At 45.5% G+C, this 24,226-nt stretch overlaps 1 protein-coding gene across 13 annotated transcripts in view; it reads right to left on the reverse strand.

Annotated features, from left to right (window-relative positions):
- PEX14 (peroxisomal biogenesis factor 14) overlaps window positions 1–24,226 on the reverse strand; it is a 158,326-nt gene that overhangs the window by 14,986 nt on the left and 119,114 nt on the right. For 10 of the 13 annotated variants that reach the window (XM_074020741.1, XM_065534505.1, XM_074020721.1 and 7 more), the window contains one exon: window positions 16,469–16,597. The exons of the other annotated variants lie outside the window; for them this stretch is intronic. In XM_074020741.1, coding sequence (XP_073876842.1) covers window positions 16,469–16,588 — 120 coding nt within the window. In that variant the 5' untranslated portion in view covers window positions 16,589–16,597. The remainder of the gene's footprint in view (window positions 1–16,468; window positions 16,598–24,226) is intronic. 13 annotated transcript variants of the gene reach the window in all.

Consider the following 24,226-nt stretch of genomic DNA (forward strand, 5'->3'; position numbering starts at 1 on the left):
TGCACATGTGCCGTCTCCCACACGGGGACACGCACCCCGTGAGCCTCAGAACTCCCAGAGGCTGGTCCCAGGGCATGTGCATTTGCAGTTTTGAGAAATGCTGCCATGCTGCCTCCATGGGGCCGATAATTCACCCTCAGCCCCTGCGCAATGCCTGCTTCCCCGCGGCTGCGCCCACACAATGCGCGATTCAAACACAGAGATTCCTGCCAATACCACAGCAGGAAAGCAGAAGTTCACTCTAGTTCTAATTTGCATTGATCTCATTTTGAGTGAGGATTGAACATGTTTTCATCAGCATTTCCTTTTCGGTGTACTGTATGCTCTCCACTTTTCTACTTGATTTCTTTTCCCTTGTCACTTTAGAGAGACTTTTTATATAGCAGGGATATTAGCCCATTGTCTGTGATCTGCATCGCAAACATCTTCTCTGGCTTATTTTTCTTTTGACTCTGCTAATGGTGTTTTGTCGCATGCAGAGGTTTTTATACAAATTTATCAATCTATTCTTTTATGGGTTCTGGGATTTGTGTTATGGTTAGCAAGGACTTCCCCACTCCCTTCCCAGGCTGTGCAGTGATACTTGGTGTCTAAGAAACTGCTCTGGGAAGGGGACAGTGCTACTTTGCTGATGGTGGACACCCCCACCTGACACGAATCACCTCTCGTTACACAGGGAGCTCTGAGACCGCTGAGGCAAACAGATCTTTCACCTTGACTCCAAGGAGTCAGGCACCTGGAGTCCCGGTCAAGTGTCTCTTCTGTCTCCCTCTTCTAGCCAGCTTTGCTTGGCGCTCCAGATACAAAACCTGACATCTAGTGCAAGTCCATTTTCAGGAGGAAAAAGTGAAGACAGAGCAACCTGGCCACTCCGCTCTCTCAGAGTCCCTGCTCAGGAGGGCTTTCCTCCATACCCGGAACATCCCTCCATGCAGCCAAAATCCTCAGGCAGAACAAGCGCAGAACAGGGCCCACGGCCCGAACACCATATTCACCACTGATTTCTCAGACACCACAAAGCCTCTTGCAAGAAAGCAGCTGTGACTGGGCCGAAAGCTTGACCGGCACCTGGAATTTGCTGGATTCCTCCGCTCGCCTGCAAACATCCCGCCATGAGGAGGACAGCCTTCTCTGGGGCCCTCTGGGCTGCCGAGGCGGAGCAGATGCTGGCTGTGCGGGATGAGGACCAGGACCCTGCGACAGCTGCCCGCTTTCCAGAGCTCTGAGCAATTCCAGCCCCAAGAAACACCTGTGGGCCCTGCAGCCTCACCCTTCACCCCTCACCACCCCTCGTTCCTGCCATGCTCACGTTAAGAACATTTTATTGCCCCCTGGTTTTCATTATTAATGAAAAGGGACCAGAATGATCTTTCCTAAAGTTCAGAGAGTCTATAAAGACAAGAAGCTGAAATGCCATTTTACTCGTTTTGGAGATGTGTGATACAATTCTGTCTTGTGGCAAAATGAAAAAAGAGAAAAACTCAGATAGAGATGACTCCTACCTGCTGTGTGGCTCTCAGAGGGTAACAGACCAGCTACTGCAAAAACACCAGCATGGTCCACACCGGCTCAAACTCCCAGCCACGACCACCTCGAGTCCTGCCCGTCCCCCTCCAGAGTCTATTTTTTCCAAGTCCAGTGCAGACCCTGCGAGGAAACTGAGAGTAGCGCGCCTGGGAGCATACCTCCCCGCCACCAGGCTCCCTGAATGTCCGGAGGTATAAAGACAAGGGCAGAAGACGGGGCAGCCACTCTTCTCTAGCTGGGAAGAAAAGAAAGAGAATGAGTGGGCTTTTTAAATGCTTCAAGTCTGCACTCTGGAAGCAGGGACCCGCCTCCCATGTAGACAAGGCAGACAAGGTGGCAAGTGGGCAACAAGCCTGGGGTCAGAAACCTTGGTGCCACCACCAGCCACGGGGGTTCCAAGGACATTTTCCTCTTCTTATCAAGCACTGACTGAAGGGGGCAGGGCTTTGCTAGCCCCAGAGAACCCAAGAACAGGAGATATCTTAACTCTCACTCAGAGTCCAGCTGTCTAAGAACCGGCGCTCTAGCTGCGTGGCAGGGGTTCCTCACCAGTAGCACAGCCCTGGCATCTCTGTGAAGGCTGAAGAGACGGGCGTCTGTGGCGGCAATCCTCATCCTGCACACCTGGGCCTTCCTGGGACTGCCTCTACGTTGTGGCCCTGTGGACTGCAATGAGGTCAGGGGACAAACTGCTATAGAGCAAAGGGCATGGAGCTCTTTGAAACTCAACCTTCCAAGACTCCATGAACTACCTTAAGCTCTGCCCGGCTCCATGGAGGTCAGCCTGCGCAAAGGCTCCAGTTTGGGTAAAACCACGGTAGAGAGTGGGGGCAGGAGAGGTGCATCCCCACAGCTAACTATTCACTGAACACCAACAAAACCAACATGACTCTCTTTCTTCATACCTCCACCAACCAAATTCTCACCTAACAGGTGAGAACAAACATCGTCAACTAAGAACCCATGCACAGGACGGGGACTTGTGCATACAACACGACAATGTTGAGCCTGAAACCTGCAAGTCACAGACTGATCCACACCATGGAAATCCTGCAATCCAGTAAAGGTTCATTGGCAACACAGAGCTGAAAGCTGTCACGGAACCATCCTGCCGAGACAACAGGCACTCCAGTGATGTGCTGGCTGACAAGAGGGAGAGAACTATCATGTCCTTGGGGAGGCTGGCAGCCCAAGCAGGGGCAAGGCAGTGGCAGAAACAGGGCCAGCCCATTGAGGTCGCCTCCAGGTTCATCAGGTTTGGAGCCTCCATACAGCACTGTCTCTAGCTTCTCACATCAGACCATCAGCTTCGCTCAGAAGCCACCCTGAAAATTAAATGACAAGACAAACTCACTCCCAGTAAGGTCCTGGAATAAAGCCAGCCCACCAAATCAGTGCTTGCTACAGCACAGAGGTGGAGAGCACATGTGGGGAGAGATGGGGAACCTGGCTGGGTTGAGAAGGGCTGGCTACAGCTTGGGGGCGGGGTGGGCCCTGGCCCACATCCATGGCTGTGGATGGCTGGGGGTGGGCAGAAAGATAGGCCCAGAGAGCAGCAACACAAACAGATAGTCTCTATTCTGAAGAGAAGGACCTGGCAGCCTGAATGGCAAAACGCACCACAGTAGCCCAACGGTAGTCGTGTTGGAAAATGCAAAGCCTGTGTTTACAAGTACATCCCGTGAAAGACAATCTTTTCCACTTTTCATGGCTACAATGCTATTAGCAAGTGTCATCTTTAGGCAGGAAGGTCACTGAGAGGCCTATCTATATCCCCTCTCCATAGATTAAAAAATATGAGCTCTAATTAAGCTGTTAAGAATTCAGAAGAGTCCAGAAATAGATCCATGCTTACATGGTCAACTGATTTTTTATAAAGAGGCCAAGGTAGCTCTATGGGGAAAGGATAATTTTTGCAACAGCCATGCTGAACAACTGGATACCCATAGGAAAAAAAAATGAACCTTGACTCTCACCTTATACCATACACAAAAATTAACTCAAAATGGGTCACACCTAAACAAGAAAGCAAAAACTATAAAACTTCTGTAAGAAAACAGAAAGCATAGAAGAAAATCTGGACAAAAATATCTTACGATATAAGAAGCATGAACCAAAAAGGAAAAAAAATGATCAAATGACACCATCAAAATTTAAAGCTTTTGCTTTTCGAAAGGCACTGTCAAGAAAATGAAGAGACAAGCCATAGGCTGGGAGAAAATATCTGCCAAACATATATTTGATAAACGACTTGTAACTAGAATATATAAAGAGCTCTGACAATTCAATAATAAAAGGACAAAGTAGCTTTTAAAATGGGCACAAGATTGGAAAAGACTCTGCAAAAGATACATGAATGGCTAATAAGTACATGAAAATATGCTTGATGTCATTAGTCATTAGGGAAATCCAAATTAAAAGTACTGTACAATAAGGTTCTATTACATACACATTAGAATGGCTAAGCTCAGAAATGAGACTATTGGGTGTTGCCAAAGATATGGAGCAACTGAAACTCTTACATATTGCTGATGGGGAGACAAATGCTACAACCATTTTGGGAAATAGTTTGACAGTTTCTTCTAAAGTTAAACACGGACCTAACATGTGACTAAGTCATTCCGCTCCTAGGAAACAAAAAGTATAAGTGCACATAAAGATTTATACATCAATGTTCACAGCAACTTTACTCATAATAGCCCCAAACTGGGAGTAAGCCAGATGACTACCAACTGGTCAACAGATAAAGAAATTGTGGTACATGGAGCAACAAAAGTTAGCACTATAGTCAGTTGGCCAATCCTACTTTAGCCTATTTTTATACAGCCATGAGCTAAGAATGGTTATTATTATTTTTTTTTATTTTTGGGGGGGACAGTCTCATTCTGTCACCCAAGCTGGAGTGCCGTGGTGCAATCTCAGCTCACTGCAACCTCCACCTCCTGGGTTCAAGTGATTCTCCTGCCTCAGCCTCCTAAGTAGCTGGGACTACAGGCATGCCATCATGCCCAGCTAATTTTTGTATCTTTAGTAGAGACAGGGTTTCACGATGTTGGCCAGGCCGGCCTCAAACTCCAGACCTTAAGTGATCCACCCACCTCACCTCCCAAAATGCTGGGATTACAGGCGTGAGTCACCGCACCCAGCCTGGTTATTAAATTTTTAAAGAATTGTGGTCGTGGGAAAGGGAGAACAGGAAGAGGAAGAAGGAGGAGAAAGAGGAAAAAGGATGGAGGGAGAAGAGGAAAAGGTGAGATGGAAAACATGTGACATATGTGGTTCACAAAGTCTAAAATATACCCCTTTAAAGAAAAAGTCCAGGCAGTGGCTCACGCCTGTAATCGCAGCACTTTGGGAGGCCAAGGCGGACAGATCACCTGAGGTCAGGACGTCAGGAGTTCGAGACCAGCTTGAACAACATGGAGAAACCTTGTCTCTACTAAAAATACAAAATTATCCAGGCGTTGTAGCACATGCCTGTAATCCCAGCTACTTGGGAGGTTGAGAATTGTTTGAACCCGGGAAGCAGAGGTTACGGTGAGCCGAGATCACGCCATTACACTCCAGCCCGGGCAACAAGAGTGAAACTGCATCTCAAAAAAAAAAAAAAAAAGAAAGAGAAAGTCCACTGACCTCTGGAATACAACTCAGCAATGAAAATGACCTCTCTCCCTCTCTCTCTCTCTATATATATATGTAAAGTTATATATATCTGTGTATAATATATAAAAATATATAATAAATATACTCTGGGCAACAGAGTGAGATGGTGTCTCCAAAAAACTAACATTATAAAACTTCCTAGAAGACAATATAGGAGAAAGTCTCTTCAACTTTGGGGTAGACAAAGGTTTCTTAGGATGCAAAAACCATGAATCATAATCATCAGATAGACATAAATAGTTCATTCCTTTTATATGTATTTTCCAAATACATATTACACATATTTACATATAATATAGAAATACATATATAAACTATATATGAATATAATTATATGTATTTATATAAATATGTATATATATACACATATGTATGTATATAAAAGCATGAATCAATCTCAAAACCATTATGCTATGGTAAAGAAACCAGACACAAAAGTCTACATACTATATGTTTCCATTTATACAAAATGTTATTTATTTATTTATTTATTTTTGAGGCAGAGCCTCACTCTGTCACCCAGGCTGGAGTACAATGGCGCAATCTCAGCTCACTGCAACCTCCGCCTCCAGGGTTCATGGGATTCTCCTGCCTCATCCTCCCGAGTAGCTGGGATTACAGGCGCCCACCACCACAACTGGCTAATTTTTGTACTTTTAGTAGAGACAGGGTTTCACCATGTTGGCCAGGCTGGTCTCGAACTCCTGACCTCAGGTGATCCGCCTCCTCAGCCTCCCAAAGTGCTGGGATTACAGGCGTGAGCCACCGCGCCCGGCTGTCAGTTGATTTTTTATAAAGAGATATGTAACTCAATGGGGATAAGATAATCTTTTGAACATAAGGTACAGGACAACTGGATATCCATATGGGGAGAAACAAACCTTGACCTTCACCTCACACTGTTCACGAAAATTAACTAAGAATAGATCACAGACCTAAACATAAAAACTAACGCTATAAACCGGGCGCAGTGGCTCATGCCTGTAATCCCAGCACTTTGGGAGGCCAAGGCGGGCAGATTGCTTGAGCCCAGGAATTCAAGACCAGCCTGGGCAACATGGTGAAAACCCATCTCTCCACAAAATACAATAAATAGCTGGGTGTGGTAGCACACGCCTGTAGTCCCAACTACTTGGGAGGCTGAAGCAGGAGGATCACTTGAGCCCATGAGGTGGAGGTTGCAGTGAGCCAACATCAGGCCATTGTATTCCAGCCTGGGTGACAGAGTGAGACAGTGTCTCCTAGAAAACAATATAGGAGAAAGTCTCTTCAACCTTGGGATAGACAGAGGCTTCTTTAGGATGCAAAAACCATGATGAATCATGAAAGGAAAAAAAGATAAATATATGTCATCAAAATTAAAATCATGTGCTCTTCAAAAGATATGTTAAGAAAATAAAAAGGCAAGCCACAGACTGGGAGGAAATACTCGTAATACATGTATCTGACCAACGACTTGAATCCAGAATACGTTAAAAATCTCATTCATCTCAGTAAGAAGACTACTAATAATGGGCAAAATACTGAAACAGACTCTTCACAAAAAAGATATGCAAGCGGACAATAAACACACGAAGAGAGGCTCAACCTAATCAGTCATCAAAGAAATATAAACCCAAACCACCATGAGATACCAGCATATACATAATAAAATTGCTAAAAAAAAAAAAAAAGACGAGAAGACCAACTGTTGGGGATATGTAGCAACTAGAACACTCAAACATTGCTGGTGGGAAGGTAAAATGATGCAACCACTCCAGAAAACAGTTTAGCAGCTTCTTATAAAGTTAAACATACACTTAACATATAAACCAGCAATTCTACTTCTAGGCGCTCACCCAAGAGAAATAAAAACATACAAAGACTTGTATACGAATGTTCACAAAAGTTTTATTCGTAATAGCTCAAAGCTGGAAACAACCCAAAGTCCATCAACTGGTGAACGGATAAACAAACGGTGGTGCATCCACACAATGGAACACCACTCACCCAATGGTAGAAAGGAAAAAGCTTCGGATGGGCACGGCAATTTGGGTGAGTCTCAGCAACATTACACTGAGCAGAAAAACAACAACAAAAAAAAAACAGAAACAAAAGAGTACATACTGTATGATTCCATTTATATTTAAAAAAAAAAAAAAAAAAAAAAAACCTCTAGGAAAAAATCTAATAGGTAGTAATAGAAAGTAGATCAGTGGTTGCCCTCAAGCCAGGATCAAGGAGGGGTGGACTGACTGGAAATGGGACACAAGGGAGCCTTTCAGGGTATTGGAAATGTTCTATCATGTGGTGATGGTTATATGGAAATGTACACTTATCAAAACTCAAATTGTACAATGAAAATGGGTGCATTTTATTTTAGGTAAGTTACATCTCAATAAGACTGACTTTTAAAAAATAAAATCCATTCAGAATTTTTTTTTAAAAAAAAGAGCGGCCGGGCGCGGTGGCTCACGCCTGTAATCCCAGCACTTTGGGAGGCCGAGGCGGGCGGATCACAAGGTCAGGAGATCGAGACCACGGTGAAACCCCGTCTCTACTAAAAATTACAAAAAATTAGCCGGGCGCGGTTGTGGGCGCCTGTAGTCCCAGCTACTCGGGAGGCTGAGGCAGGAGAATGGCGTGAACCCGGGAGGCGGAGCTTGCAGTGAGCCGAGATCGCGCCACTGCACTCCAGCCTGGGCTGGGCGACAGAGCGAGACTCCGTCTCAAAAAAAAAAAAAAAAAAAAAAAAAAAAAAAAAAAAAAGAGCTATAGGAAGTCAGGAGTGCTTGGGAACACTACCCAGTGGTGTAGGCTCTGAGTTTTCTCTCTGCACAGCTTGCAGCTGGGACCAAGAGAAGAAGCCAGACCTGAGAATTCCAATGCAACTTTAAAACATGTACCCTGTAATATTTGATACATACAAAAGAATATAACATTTATTTAAGTTATAAGAACAGGAATACAATGAGCAATTCTAAACCTGCCTAATTTACTAGCTAAAACTTTCCAGACACCACTGAAGCTAGCCATGTGTTCCTCCCCAGCCCAGAGGTAACCATTATCCTAAACCTAGTGTTTATCAGAACTCAAACCTCCAATGGGAAGTGGAAAGCTGAGGACATGTGCTTCCGAGATCAGGACTACATCTCAGCTTTACTCGCAGGCAAGGATGGCTGGTGCAAGATCCAGCCAATGGGGAGAAAGTGGAAGTGACATCAGCAATTTCCAAGAGGCATCCTTAGAAGCCAGCCTGCCCTTTTCCTGCCTTCTCCCTGCTCTCGCTGGCTGGACAGCAGGTGGGATAGTTGGAGCTGAAGCATTCACACTGCACCACGAGACGGATGCCAGCCAGTCAGAAATGCAGAGCAGTGAGGCAGAGCAGAGTCCCTGCAGACCACAGAGCCTCCTGGCAGCCTGGGTCGCCTACGTCTATGTAATAGAGAAAAATTCTTCTATTTATTTAAGCCACTCTTTTTCGGAGTTTTCTGTCACCTGTAGCAGAATTTTCTGAAACGAACACACTGTCAGCACAGCCAGAATCCTAACTGCCATCCACACCAAAGACTTTTACTGGTCCAAGAAACCTAAGGAAAGGATTGCTTCATTTCAGTTCCTTCCCATGATACTTGCCCTCTTCAACATCCGCAAATGGCATTTATCCGGCCCCTACCTGGCACCACACCAGGCAGAACACACAGCAACAAAATGGAGAGGGTGCTTGCTAATCCAAACCGGCACCACGGACAAAAGAAAACACAATTTCCTCAAAATTAGAGAAATACTTTCTTCATATACAAACCAGTAACCTTCAGGTAGCAAAAAGAGAGATTTGTCTGCTAAACCAGAAGAGAAAGAAATGGAAGCATGAGAGAGAAATGGAAGAGACAGAGAGAGGTGGAGGTGACATTTGCTATTTTGCTTTCTGATGGGAACATGGAGGCTGTCCATGCATGCTTTCTGTTTACTGTCACCTCCGTATCATTTACGCACAGGCCACCCTGGCCCTGGACCTTTGCTGTTCCCTCTCCACAGTGATGCCTTCCTTGACGCCTTGGGTCTGCCTTATGGCTGACTGATCTTCAAAGCCAGTTCAAGTCCTGCCCCTTCCAGAAAGCCTTGCCTAAGACTAGCGTTCTGGGAATTTCCTTTGTTCTCAAATTCTGAAAGCTCTCGACATTCTCACCATGCAAGGTGACATGGGATGGTCTTCCCTGCCTTTCTCCAAGCAATGGAGGGCTTCCTTCTAGGATGAACAGCAGCTCCTGAAGGCGGGTCCCATCCCCTACTTCTTCCATAGCCCACCCAGAGCAGTCTGTACCAGCTGAGCTCACACACCACATCATGGACTGGTCATCAGGGCAGCTCGCCCGCATGACAGCCCTTCCATTCTCCAGCACGTTTCCACCCGTTTATCCATTCCACAAGCATTTCTAGAACACCTGCTCAGTCACAGCCTCAGGCCACTAGATTTTTTTAAGCCTCAGAACTCACAGTTTAGTAGGGGAGACACTGGTATAAAGGTTTAAGTGCAGTGGGGCGGGGTGGGGAGTCTAGGGGCCTGCAGGGAGCTTTCCTCCAAGTCAGAATGGAGGCACTGGAGAGACTCCCTGGAGGAGTCAGTGCTGGCCCAACCCTGAAGAACAGCAATGAGCACACGGGGGGGGCATTACAGGCTTGGCATAGGAACAATAACCTCCGGCCGATGTCCCCCCGACCGCCAATGTCTCCCCTAACTAACCTCATGGCACCTGCCGAGATGACACAAATAATTTTATTATTAGTCTAACAATAAAATGGCCAAATAGGTAGTATGGCAACAAAAATAATTAGATGATGCACTTCAAAGTAAAACATCACTGTGCTTTTGGTTGTCCTCTGTCGGGATTGACAGAACCACCCTTTCTCCAGCTATTTCTTCTGACTCTCTCATCCCATGCTCCAGCCACTCTGAACAACCCAGAGTTTCTTTCTTTCGTTTTGGTTTTTTAGAGACAGGGTCTTGCTCTGGCGCCCAGGCTGGAGTGCAGTGGTACAATCATGGTTCACTGCGGACTCAACCTCCTGGGCTCAAGCAATCCTCCCACCTCAGCCTCCTAAGTACATGCACCACCATGCCTGGCTAGTTTTGGTTTTTAAATTTTTTTAAAGAGATGGCATCTCACTATGTTGCCCAGGCTGGTCTTGAACTCCTAGCTTCAAAGTGCTCCTCCCGTCTCGGACTCCCAAAGATTTGGGATTACAGGCGCCACATCCAACAACCTGGAATTTCTTAAATTCATCAGTTTCACATCTGTATGCTTTTGTGTTAGCCTGGAATGCTCTTGTCTATCCTGTCTGATCACTGAACCAATCAGCCCGCCACATCCAGTTAGACATCTACTCTCTGAAGCTTCTCATCACCTCTTCTGTGTCACCGTCTTCACTGGGGTCACCTGACAGGCTCTGCTGTGTTGGCCTAACCGTCTTTCCTACCAGACAGGAGCAACCAGAGAGAGTGACCAGGCCTTGTTAATCTCTTTAGCCCAGGGGTCTGGCACACAGTAGGCATTCAATAACAATGCTTGCTCAGTGAATTAAGATAATCACAGATAAGTTTATGTTACTACACAGGGCTATAAAAGAAGTAAACAGAGGAATAACTCACTCTCTCTCAGGATAGCTAATCAAATGGTTCAAAACCTTTCACGGGCCTCAGACACTGACATCCTATTTTAAGAAGAGGCAACTGAAGCTCTAGTTCATCTTTGAAGGGGCTTAAATTGTTTTATCAAAGACAGTGGAGGGAAAATGTTCAAATCTAAGAAGAAATTATTACCCTACAAAATTTACACTGGTCCTGTTTATATCTCAAAGCTTCTTGTCTCTCTGGGAGGAAGAAGACAAATCAGCTTGGCGTGAATCAATCAACCAGCATTTATCAGGCGTCTGCTCAGGACTGGGCTAGGCCTGCACCTATACACATGCACTGACGCCTGATGTAAAGCCAGACAAGAAGAAACCAAAATGAGAAATGGAGAATGTCAAATCTTCCTTCGAATCACAGCCTGACTTCTCCTGAACTGTACCAACTTTCTTCTAACCCCCGAGAACACTGGTTTATGCTCACACCAGGTGACACCAAGCTTCCCCTTGGTGCCAACCTCCTATCACTTTCACAAAAGCCTTCCCTGACTCTAGCCCACATTAATTCTTCTCTTTTTTGTATTTCAGAATTTCAGAATTTCTTGTCTGTATAATTAATTTTGGCATTAAATCACAACATCTTATATTATTATCCTTTTCTGAAGAGTTTATCTTATCTTTCCCAAAGAGCTGGCAAGATGCTTAAAGATCAGGTTTTGGATCTCTCGCATGATACCGTACTGAGCGTATAGTAGACCGTTAATAAAAATACTGAGAAATTGAACTGTTACTATTCGGGCAGGTCTCTACATTCTCTCTGCCAACACTGGCATTTGCCAACATCTCAAAGTCAACCACATTCACCAAAGAACAGAGATGCCAAAAAAGGCATCCAGTGGCACACCTGCCACTGAGCAGGTGGGCCAGCAAGTTCAAAGGTGAAGAGCACTGGGCTCCCTGGGGTGGTCTTGGAAAAGCCACCCTACCCTGAGACCTGAGTGTTTGGGGCTAGGCCCAGGGGATCCCATTTTCTAGGCTTGGGCTCAGAGATGGAATGTCCGTAAAAAGCCAAGAAATGGGAAGGAAAGGGCTGCTGGGGATCTAGATGTAAAATCGGCAGGAACACACATGAACGGAGGCCATAAATCCCTCCCAGACGCAGACAATGCCTCAGTGATAAGCATGCAGACTGCGCACCTAGTTCAGAAACTCCCCTGAGTTTGCTTGTAATTAAGGGGGTTAGAAAGGTAAAAAAAATATATAAACCCAATTAATCATTTAAATATTTAAAGTCAGATTTTTCCCTCACTCCAGGATTAGTATATTTCATAACGCCAGCAGCAGACAGCCCTGGTTTTTACTGGGGTTCATTTTAGAGCATGTTTAAACTAGTCAGATTGAGTGATGCTTCCAGCAACTAATCGCATGTCAAATAAAAGATATTTTATGTAATAAATTACCGCTACAAGTAATTCAAATGTCATTTATCAGTTTTATTATCAGTCAGGCAAAGTCTTGTTTCTCTATATTAATCAAAATCAAGCTTTTTTTTTTTTAAGCAGTTTTGACACCTCTTGGCAAAAGTACAAAAGTGAAGAGGTAGAGTGACCCCCGGAGCTGAGAAGAGCAGTGTAACGGGACGAGAAGAATGAAGCTCAGTGACGACAACTAAAAACTTCAGGTATTTAAAATTATCATTACCATTGTTTTTACACTAGTGTCAAAGCAGGAAGGAGTCTGTGTCTAAAAACAGGTATTTTATTTTTAGGGCTGGGAGGCTCTTAAAAATATTCCTACCTATATACCTCAACGTGTAATGCTTTTTCTCAGAACGATCTGGACATGAGAATGATTTAAATGACTGAACTGCCCCTCCCCATCCCATTCTTTTGCCTCTTTCAGAAAGACTAGCAGTTTAACCCTTTGTGTCTATGGAAAGTAGGTGAACACATGACGTTTTAGGCCAACTCTGTGATCGACCGGAACAATTTGTTCTGAGTAAGAAGTTTCCAAGTAGCCGAGAGACCTGTTCTGTATTAAGCCACTGGAGGAAACAGCTGGAATAGAACAGATGTGCATCTTAGAAAATTCTGCACCCCAGCTGCCACTGCCTATCATCAACAAATCCCATTACATGGCTGGGCCCAGGGACACAACTAAAGAAAAAGTGTGGAGACTCAGCCTTTGGTTAAAAAGAAGCACATAAAGTCAGCTTAGAACCCAAAGCAACTATAATGGATTGGAAAAAATGCTGGCCAGGAAGGAGAAAGGAGCCCCAAGCTGACAAGTCACAGGTGCTAACCCAGTAGCCCGAATACAGGACAAGGCTCACCACTCCCTGCAGTGGGTCACCCAGGCAAGGCACTGACAGACTGACACACTTGAGCACACACTCCCTGGCCTCCCCCATTCAGCCTTATGCGGACAGCCAAAGGAGGAGATTTCTAAATAAGATCCGTAACACAGACAGCAGATTCCAACCCACTGGCTGGCTCTTCAGCAAGTCTGGAGAAGGGAAGGCCTTTTTGGCTCTACCGCCAAGATCACACCTGCCTGGTTGCAGCTGAGCTGGAAGAAAGGAGTGCTGAGGTGAGGGAAAGAAGGTAGCTTCAGACCAGGTGCTGGGGGATCAAAACAAATCTGTCATTTTAAAATATGCCTTTTAAAATCTGATATCTAACACTTTTTTGTAGACAGAGTCTTGCTCTTGTCGCCCAGGCTAGAGTGCGATGGCATGATCTCGGCTCACTGCAACCTCCGTCTCCTGGGTTCAAGCGATTCTCCTGCCTCAGCCTCCTGAGTAGCTGGGAAGACAGACACCTGCCACCACGCCTGGCTAATTTTTGTATTTTTATCAGAGACGGGGTTTTGCCACGTTGGCCAGGCTGGTCTCGAACTCCTGACCTCAAGTGATCTGCCTGCCTTGGCCTCCCAAAGTGCTGGGATTACAGGTGTGAGCCACCGCACCCGGCCTGTTTGTTTTTTGAGATGGAGTTTCGCTCTTGTTGCCCAGGCTGGTCTCGAATTCCCGACCTCACGATCCGCCCGCCTTGGCTTCCCAAAGTGCTGGGATTACTGGCATGAGCCACCGCGCCCAGCCTTAAAATTTGATATCTAACAGTTTTAAATCATTTTTTGAAAAAATATAACTTCTGAGAATAATAATTAAAATGACAATTACAGAAAGGGCATTTTGAAAGATTACAGATCCAATGTTGAGTTTTTTTTCGTTTTTTTTTTTTTTGTGAGACAGAGTCTCGCTCTGTCACCTAGGCTAGAGTGCAGTGGCGCGATTTTGGCTCACTGCAACCTCCGCCTCCTGGGTTCAAGCAGTTCTCCTGCCTCAGCCCCCCGAGGAGCTGGGATTACAGGCGCCTGCTACCATGCCCAGCTAATGTTTTGTATTTTTAGTACAGACAGGGTTTCACCACGTTGGCCAGGCTGGTCTCGAACTCCTGACCTCAAGTGATCTGCCTGCCTTGGCCTCTCAAAGTGCCAGGATTACAGGCGTGAGCCACCGTGCCCGGCTTGTTTGTTTGAGACGGAGTTTCGCTCTTGTTGCCCAGGCTGGTCTTGAACTCCTGACCTCATGATCTGCCTGCCTCCCAAAGTGCTGGGATTACAGGCATGAACCACCACGCCTGGCCTTAAAATCCGATATCTAACAGTTTTAAATCATTTTTTGAAAAAATAAAACTTCTGGGAATAACAATTAAAATGACAATTATAGAAAAGGCATTTTGAGAGATTACAGATCCAATGCTGAGTTTGTTTATTTATTTATTTATTTATAGACAGAGTCTCACTCTGTCACCTAGGCTGGAGTGCAGTGGTGTGATTGTGGCTCACTGCAACCTCTGCCTCCTGGGTTTAAGTGATTCTCTTGCCTCTGCCCCTGGAGGAGCTGGGATTACAGGCGCATGCCACCACGCATGGCTAATTTTTTTTTTTTTGGAGACAGAGTCTCGCTCTGTCACCCAGGCTGGAGTGCAATGGCTCGATCTCAGCTCACTGCAAGCTCTGCCTCCCGGGTTCACGCTATTCTCCTGCCTCAGCCTCCCAAGTAGCTGGGACCACAGGCGCCCGCCACCACACCTGGCTAATTTTTTTGTATTTTTAGTAGAGACAGGGTTTCACCACGTTGGCCAGGCTCGTTTCGAACTCCTGACCTAAAGTGATCCGCCTGCCTTGGCCTCCCAAAGTTCTGAGATTACAGGTGTGAGCCACCATGCCCGGCCTGTTTGTTTTTTTGAGACAGAGTTTCTTTTTTTTTTTTTTTTTTTTTTTGAGACAGAGTCTCGCTCTGCCGCCCAGGCTAGAGTGCAGTGGCGTGATCTTGGCTCACTGCAAGCTCCGCCTCCCGGGTTCACGCCATTCTCCTGCCTCAGCCTCCCGAGTAGCTGGGACTACAGGCGCCCGCCACCTCGCCCGGCTAGTTTTTTTTTTTTTTGTATTTTATTTTGTATTTTGTATTTTTTTTGTATTTTTTGTATTTTTTGACAGGGTTTCACCGTGTCAACCAGGATGGTCTCGATCTCCTGACCTTGTGATCCGCCCGTCTCGGCCTCCCAAAGTGCTGGGATTACAGGCTTGAGCCACCGCGCCCAGCCTTGAGACAGAGTTTCACTCTTGTTGCCCAGGCTGGAGTGCGGTGGCACGATCTCGGCTCACTGCAACCTCCACCTCCCAGGTTCAAACAATTCTCCTTCCTCAGCCTCCTGAGTAGCTGGGATTACAGGCGCCTGCCACCACATCTGGCTAATTTTTTGTATTTTTAGTAGAGACAGGGTTTCATCATGTTGGCCAGGTTGGTTTCGAACTCCTGACCTCAGGTGATCTGCCCACCTCAGCCTCCCAAAGTGCAGGGATTACAGGTGTGAGCCACTGTGCCCAGCCCAATGCTGAGTTTCATTAAAGAAACAAAATGGAGCTATTTTCCATAGCTTTGTAGTCAATTTTAGCCTTTTTAAACTTTTTATAAGTGATTTCAAGGGGGGCTTCTGGCTGCATTTTGGAGGTATACATTTATAACTCGCTTGAAGAAACTTTATTCCTATAGTAGCTTTCATTTAAGAACAACGGAAGACCCCTCTTGGGTCATGATCTCATATAATAATTAAAAGCAACATTCAAAAAGGACCTTTATGTTTTAACCTGAAATTCCCTAACAGACTGCTACTACGTGAATGTACAAGGTATAGCCAGGACAAAGGAGGGAGGGAAATGGAGGCTGACCTAAACTTACAAATATTAACTTAAAAAAATAAAATTGGGAGACAGGTTATTGCAGTGAGCAAACAAGAATGCACCCATGAGTCAGATGTTCACATTGTTTTTAGTGAAACAGTAACATTCAAAAGCAATGGTATGAGGAGATGGGAACAGAATCAATAAATAGTTGTACAGGTTTTCTGCATGTAACCAAACTACCTGAAACAACAATAAAATCATTTATTCTGATCCCTTGTCTCTTCTTAAACCTTTGTCACATATTTTAAAAAGTTTGTCTAGAAGACTGAGGTGTGTCACATTCCTTGGGAAAAACCCAACAGCTTTCTGCTGCTCCCAGTTTCTCCCAGTTTGCTAAGTCTGGGAGATACAAAACACTGCCCTTTGGCCAGAGTCCTGAATCCCAGTGAAGGTTAAGCAGGAGTTTGAGCGGGTGACTTACTGTATGGCTGAGATATGAGGTGAGGGGGCTGGACAGGAACCACCTGTGTGGCTGGGCCCAAGGACGAAGGCTCATCGGCAGCAGTGCCCGACTGCTGGAAGGCCATATCAATCTCTTCATCTGTCAGTCCTGGGGAGAAGAGGACATCATTGCAGGTGAGTACCTTTTGCCAGTGTCCATAGCTGCAACAGAATCTTCACTGAGCAAAGACCTTTACAGCCACAGAATGCCTCGCATCCTAGTAAGTTGCCTCCCCGATTTCAGATTCTCCGGAACCTCTCTGAGTTGCAATTTAACCTTAAGCGACAGAATATTAGCCTCAACACTGCTTCCAAATGTGGCTCATTCAATTTCCTTAATTTATCCTTGAGTTTATTGCTGCTTTTGAAGTCGCTCCGTACTGCAATTCTCCATTCTTCCCCCGAAAACAGATACCATCAACTGCAAATGTGGCTCATTTTAATCTGTAATGGTGTTAAAAAAAAGAGGGGAAAAAACTAACAATAATGCATGAAAACAGACAGGGAAACAAAAAACTAATTATTGGGTGAGACGACTAATTAGTCTAGATCGTTTCTGAAGACGGGAATAATTTGCTTTATTTTATGACAAATGCAGAAATAAAAAGAAAAATCAGGACTGACTGTGATTAGTATGAATGGGATATAGAATGTAAAGAAGAAAATAAAACAAGAAAACAGATCAAAACAAGGCCAGGCCCAAACTTTCAGATGATTATTACTCTAGCCTATCATACGCTGCCTGTATTGCCTTTGGCTAGTTTTTCTTTTCCCTTTTTAAAATCCTCCCAACACTCTAAACCACACCATACATGGGACATCAGGAAGTAGCAGGGCGCCATCTGCAGTGGCTATGCCATGGGGAGAGGATTTGCCCACAGAAGAATAAAAGGCAAATGAAAACCCATGAAGGCCGCATTTCCAGTGAGGACACAGCTGGGATATTTCCACCGGGTCTGAGCCAATTTGGGACACTGACTCTTGGGAGGAGGAAGAGAGCCCCAGGCCACCCAAAGAACAGAACGGAATGTGGCGCTGAAGTATGAAAGGAGTGGTCGCACGGGGCCAGCTCAGGACGTAGCTATATGTACAGAGGCGCTGCAGCTGCTGAGAGTGGGAAAAGCAGGTGGGAGGTCACTGCTAGCCTGCAAAAGACCACTCGGCCGGCCCGTGCTGTTCCGGGAATCCGAACATCCAAGCGAGCCGCAACACAGAGCTTTTAAACTAGAGCCGAGAGCTTTTCCACATCTGGTCGGCAGCTCTCCATTAGAGGCCCACAGCATGGTATATTTGCCTCTGGGGGTAGATGAAGTACAAGGAGGTTCTGAGGATCAGCATCTTCAAAAGCATGGTGCCTCATACTCTGTGCCTAGGGGCTAATAGATGGTGCAGATTAATGCTTTAAAGCACAGCTCTGCCCTGCACCATACTGGCACGTGAGTCGACTACAGCCACCCCTCAAACTTTTCATGCCCTACCACAGCCGGTCAAAGGAAAATGCCCAAACTTTTCTAAACAGCTCTGGACTCTTTTTTCCCTTCTCTGTGCTGAGGATTTGAGGACTGTCCTCATTTAAAACTGCAGCTGTTCCCCTCTTTACCCTCTTCACACAGTGGAGCTGGCCAAGGGCAGGCACGGCCACACCACTGGGAAGTCTGAAGAGCCACCGGGTTGCCCTGATAGCACCATGCTCTCAAAAGATTGGTGGGCTGGATGAAAATGCTTCCAGGGTTCATAGCGCATCACGTACCACCTTCCAAAGACAAAAGCTGAACATCAGTACAGTGGAGCTAGAGAGGGGGTGCTTGCTGCAAAGGGACTGCTTTACCCATAATTTCACCTCCCGAGAAGAACAGGGACGGGACCAACAGGCACACCAGGCAACAACAGAGAATACACCCACCCTGAGTTTGTGCCTGTCGGGTTCCAGCTTGTGTAGTGACTGCCGATCGCTCCTACTGAATAAGAAGGGGAACCCCTTTTGGAGCCCTAGTGGGAAAGACATTGTTTTAACCAGTTCATAATCAGCCATTAGAGAAGCAGGCAGCATCTGCGATGTCAGCACAGGCTGATGGTCACTGGTACACTACGGAATTTTATAAACCTGGTGGTTCGTGTGCCTTGTCAGCCGCTGGCTGCAAATGAGGATAATTTTCCCAAAAGGAGCATTCAGTTGCATTCTCATTTTCCCTTTTGGCTCTTTCAAATATAAACAAGTACAATAATGTTTAACACTGGGGAAATATACAGTAAGCTACAGGCTGTGCTGCGGCCCTGAGAGCCGGAGCTGGTTAAAGGGACAGGACTCCCTGCCCGTAGTTCTGCCCTCTGGCCCTGAGCTTTTATGAAGCCTATTTTCCTAATAAAACATGTTCCTTGCATTATCGCAGCCAAGCCCACTAGTGAGACCACAGTTGAAAGGGCATCAGTACTTCCTTCCAAGCTCTTGTTTTTCAGAGACCTTATCATTTGAGGCTCAAAATTTATATTGGCTGAAATTCTGATATCCCTGGTTCTCTGGAAGAGTCAGGATTTTGATTTAGTTATGGTAAATGAATCCTTTCTCTTCTTTTAAAAAATAAGCATTTTAACAATCTCACTGAATCATATTCAGAGCCGGGCCATTATCCTGGTCACTGCCCTTATTTAACAGATAAGAAACCTGAGGCCCAAGGAGGGTAAAAACGATGCCCCACATCCTACTTGTAGAGAGTGGTGATGCGATGGGCACTCAAGGCTCTCCCTCTTCAGCCCAGTGACTTTCCACTACACCAGAGTTACAAAACATCAAATGACAGATTCAAACTATGTCCTAAGTCTTCAGTCTTGTTAAAGAGCTTCACAGAAGGATTACATTTTCTTCTCCCTACCCCGCCACTCTCATCTACAGGAAGGAGTCAGTGAATATTGTTTTGGGGCTACATTGAAACAACACAGGAACTTAACCCCTGGCTCCTATCTGTAAATGATACCTGGACAGCTTTTTGAACAATACTAGAGTGAAAAGATAGAATGTCCTCGTCTTGTTCTCGTTCTAATATTCTAACCCCAAATCAAGTCCAAATGCCTGTCACAGACTTCCCTGGGTGTCATCTTCCTCTGGAATGTCCCCACCTTAGGCAGAGCTGGCCGGCTTCAGGACTGCATTTACAGGACTCAGGTGATTCATTTGGAACTTAGGGAGACTGAGTGGGAACACCCACCTGTCTCCAGATCACAACTAGTTATCTGCCCAGTCATTGGCTCTTGGTGCTGTGATGACCCCGCCCTCAGGGTCAAAGTGCTGCCATGGAGCCAACATAGGACATCCAGGTGCCCTAGCCCCATCCTTCCCACCCCTGCCAAGACAAACTGCTGAGCTTAGATTGAGACCTTGCAGAATCCAAAAGGTTAAAAGGAATAATAAAGGAAACTGCCAATTGTAAGTGAATTATATTTGGCTCTGAAAGCTGAGGCACAGGCTATATTATAAAAGGCATCTCTCTTTGCGTTGTTTACCATTACCCTGACTAATGCAGACCTTTTTTTTGTTTGTTTGTTTTAAATAATCTCATGCAAATTAGACACACACACTTCCTTCCAGTTGATTGCTATCTGCGAGGAATAATCTAACCACAGAGGGACGGAGCAATGGCTGAGCAGGCAGAGAGCTGGAAGCAAAGGGCTTCGCCGTCCTGCAAGCCTCCTCCCTCCTCTATTCATCTAAGTCTTCCTTTAGCTGCTACCTTTGGAAGAATTGTCAATTTTCATAAAGCCCCAAATGTTCTTTTAGTTGAGGCATCAATATGCATTACCTGATACCACTAGCACCAAGCCTTTAGATGGTCTTCCTATAACTTCTTTTCTGCCACTTGGTGATTTTCAAGAGCTACCAGCTCCCCAACCCCCAGCCACCCAGTCTACAGCACTGACAGTTAAAATTTATTATTGATAGAGAATAACACTAAGAAATTCCCATTCAGCTACTCTCTCCACTCACTAGCTCTAGTCAGAAGAACGAGAAAGGGACGAGGCAGCTTCTCTGAGAGGAGGGGAGGCGAAGAGGGTGTGGGCTGATTCTGACAGGTAAAGAGGCCACTTCATCTTTTCACATCACAGACGCCTGATACGCAAAACTGAGAGCTCTCAATTCAAACCAAACTCTCTGAAGGAGGATTCCATGTGCCCAGAGTAGGGGCGGACTTCTTGTTCTCTCAGTTCTCTAGAATCTACTGGCAAAAACCTCTGGAAGAGCTCCCCGGACCAGGAGATGACTCCTGCCCTTGTGTAGGAGCTGGGCCAAGCATCTCTTCTCCAGGGTGGGCTTTTTTTCAAAGGACAGAACAAGAGAGCTACATCTATTGATTAATAAAAGCCCGGTGTCACTGCTGCAGTGTCTGACCTGCATGGCCGCAGGGCTGCCATACTTGCCTTTTTTTATCCCCTAGAAGATAAACAAATTTGCTTTCTTTTTCTCAAGGTTTCTGTTCAAATGCAAACAAAACCAAACTGATTGACTTTGTGAGCTGCAGGGTACTGGCTGTGATTGTGATGCCCTAGGGTCCTTTCCCACGACTCAAACCAGGGACCCGGAAGGGCTGTCTTTTCTCTGCGGGACAGGCCGTGCAAGGGTTTCTCAGGATAAGTAACCTCAGCACTGTCCCCAGTGACCGCTGGGCACTGCCACGCGGCCTGGCCCTATGCAGGTGAAGCAGAAAGACAGATGACAGAAGACAGCAGTGTTCTCTTCATCTTTCAGGTCAAACAACAACCAGGACAGAAGGGTTAGGAAGAGTTTGAAAATAAGCAAGGTAATGAACTCCTGCCAGCGCCTTCCTGCTCAGCCCTAGTTTTATTATAAAAATGTGGCGTCTGACTGGGATCATGGGAACAGGGCCAAGGGGCCAGCGGCAAAGGGTGGCAGTCAAGGGCTGGTCACTGAGACCTCTTCCTCCCCGCTCTACAGCCCCTCTATTTCTAGGACTTGGCCAATTCATCTGGGACTCACAGACACTGAGAGGGGGTCACCTCTCTCAGAACAACTAAGTTATCTGCCCCGGCACACTCTGGCAGGAGATGAGGCAGAGAAGACAGTTGGCTAAAAATACTCCCCAAATTAAAAGAAAAAATCAACTCTCTCAGAAAAGGTTCAGGGAGGGGAAGGGGAAAAGGGTATTTTTATTTTACTTTATGAACATTTTGTTGGAACAGTAGAGTACAATAAGGACTCTCAGAGCCTCTAAAAGTCGTGGGATGACCTGGAGACCCCTATTTCCCAGTGCCTTGTATAAAATTGAATTTTTTAAACATAAATTACACGTAATGACGACACTGTAAAAACTAACAGTAATGGAAAGCTGTGCTGTATTTCATTAGCCTGTATTATTCCGTGCCACCTGATCCAGCCGGGCCTTGTTTATGAGTTAGTGTGTTAGCAGATGCCGATGGAAGCATTTGCTTCGACCTTGCTCTTCTCATTGGGGCATGAAATTACGACGGCAGCACCTTGATATTACAGCCATAAATACAGTAAACTGCAAATTTAAGCCAACGGCTCCTATTGTCTCTGAACATAAAGCTGATCGGTATTTATTTAAAAGGAGAACAAAAAAAATATTATATATCACCTTGTTTATGGGGCCTCCCCCACCCACTTTCTTATCCCCTCCCCCAGCCCCCCAACCTGTCTAATTCACTTGGTTAAAATATTAAGCAAATAAGCCAAACACTTTTTCCTCCACTGATTAACTATTCTCAAGCAGTGAAAACAGTTTCTGAGAAAACTAGTTCCAAATGTCATTACCCTGAATGAAAGAGTTTTTCTAAGAATTGATCTGATGGGGAGTGGCGGGGGGCTGGTTCCCGTCATCTTAATATTGATATGTAAATTCAAGAACAAGACCTGAGAGTTTTCCCTCTCCTTAAATGAGGGAAGTTCAAACAACAGGAGAAAAAGTTGCTGATGATGTCCTGAAGCTGAATGTCCTCTCGGTATCCTTCTAGAAATCGTTAGGCAGAAACAGTATTTCAAAAAGCAGCAAAACACTGCCTCCTGCCACTTAAGGAAAGAAAGAAAGATATCTAACCAAGAAGATAATTCTCAGCTCAACACAGAGAGCTGGGGCACCTCTCATTAAAACTTGCACCAATCCCTCCTTATCCCAGTGAACCATAAAGACAATATATCCTTTAAATACATTAAATGTGGAAGAAAAATAAACACAAAGACAAAAGGACACTGGATATCACCCAGCCACGTCTCCCAGTGTAAATCACTGAGTAAAAAGGCCAGTGCAAAATGTCTTTCACTGCTAGCTGGAAGACTGAGAAACTGGCAGGTTTGTTCCACTGGAAGCCTAAAGAGAAGGCAGGTCTGCTGTCCTAATGTCAACAGAAGAGGCAAAGAGGGATGTAAAAACTCAACCAAGTCCAAGTTTGGAGGTTTCAAAGGGCTAGTGGTGGAAACCATGCAACAACAGCAGGCAAGCTCAGGAGCCACTACCAGTGAAACACACAGAAGGCCATTTGAGCAGCGAATTAAATGCGAGTTTGGGGGAGCAGTTTAATTCCAAAGCAGACAGGCTGGGTTCACGGCGTCCAGTGCTCAGCAGTTTCAGTGACACAGCCAAATCAACCAAGATCGAAAGTTTCTGTACATTTACTTTTGATAGGTTATTCCACAAGGCAGACGTACTCCCTTGGAGCCCTAAATTATATCAGACACACCAGTCATTGAGCTTAGCTCCTTCCGCATAAGGAGGAAACTTTCCTATAAAATTTATTGAGCTTCTCTGGGGAGTAGTATAACTGGTGAACAAGACAGAAGTGAGCTGCCCCTCTGTGTAACACAAATTGAGATCTCTCATATGAAAGACTGGGAGGGTTTCCAATCAGCATCCATGATGTCTATTTTTAGATCTACATAATCTAAAGGATTTTTTTTCTTTTTTCTTTTAATCCCTCTCTGCTAAGTTAGAAACAAAAACAAAGAGACGTTATTTTCGATATTTGATCAATTCCAGAGGATTAATAGCAGTTAATACATAGTTATAATGGTTATTAATATAGTTGTGGCTGCCACAGACAGCAGGTCTTTGGCATCAGGTAGAGAAGTCAGCCCTTCCCACAGTATACTGAGTAGGTCCTAGGGAAGAAACTGTGTCCCTAAAGACCAAGCGGATGGTAATCAGGAATCTCTGCTCCTTAAATGCCAAGTAAGCCAAACGTATGTTTGTGCATGCGTGGAAAAGTCAAATTGACAAACACTTTTAGTGATACTTAAATCTTGCTCCTGTTTCAGAAGAGGTCATGAAGGGTGGTTTAAAAAAAGGAATCAACTTGCCTTTGACAACCAAAGAAAGAAATTCAGAACTACAAGAAAAATTGGAGTTTATCTGACTTCTCTCCTGTTCTTTTCCTTTTCTTCCTTCTGTTTTATAGATCAAGAAAAAGGGACAGAGAGAGGGGGCAGGGACTTGCCCACAGCCCGTGTGAGCCCCAGAACTGGATTCCCACACGGGGCTCTCTGTGCTGGGCAGGGGCAGGGGGCAGGGAGCATGGGCAGCCTGACACACCTGCTGCCCTGTGCGACTTGACACAGTCTGCATATTTTAAATAAGCAAACTCTCAGAGTCAACACCCCCGAAAGAAGAAAGCCAAAGAGAACATCGGGAGCACTGGGGAAAACTAGGTGAAGGGTACAGAGAAGTCTACACACACACACACACACACACACACACACACACACACAACATCGGGA

This window comes from Macaca fascicularis, chromosome 1 (genome assembly GCF_037993035.2).
Source record: "Macaca fascicularis isolate 582-1 chromosome 1, T2T-MFA8v1.1".
Taxonomy (NCBI): domain Eukaryota; kingdom Metazoa; phylum Chordata; class Mammalia; order Primates; family Cercopithecidae; genus Macaca; species Macaca fascicularis.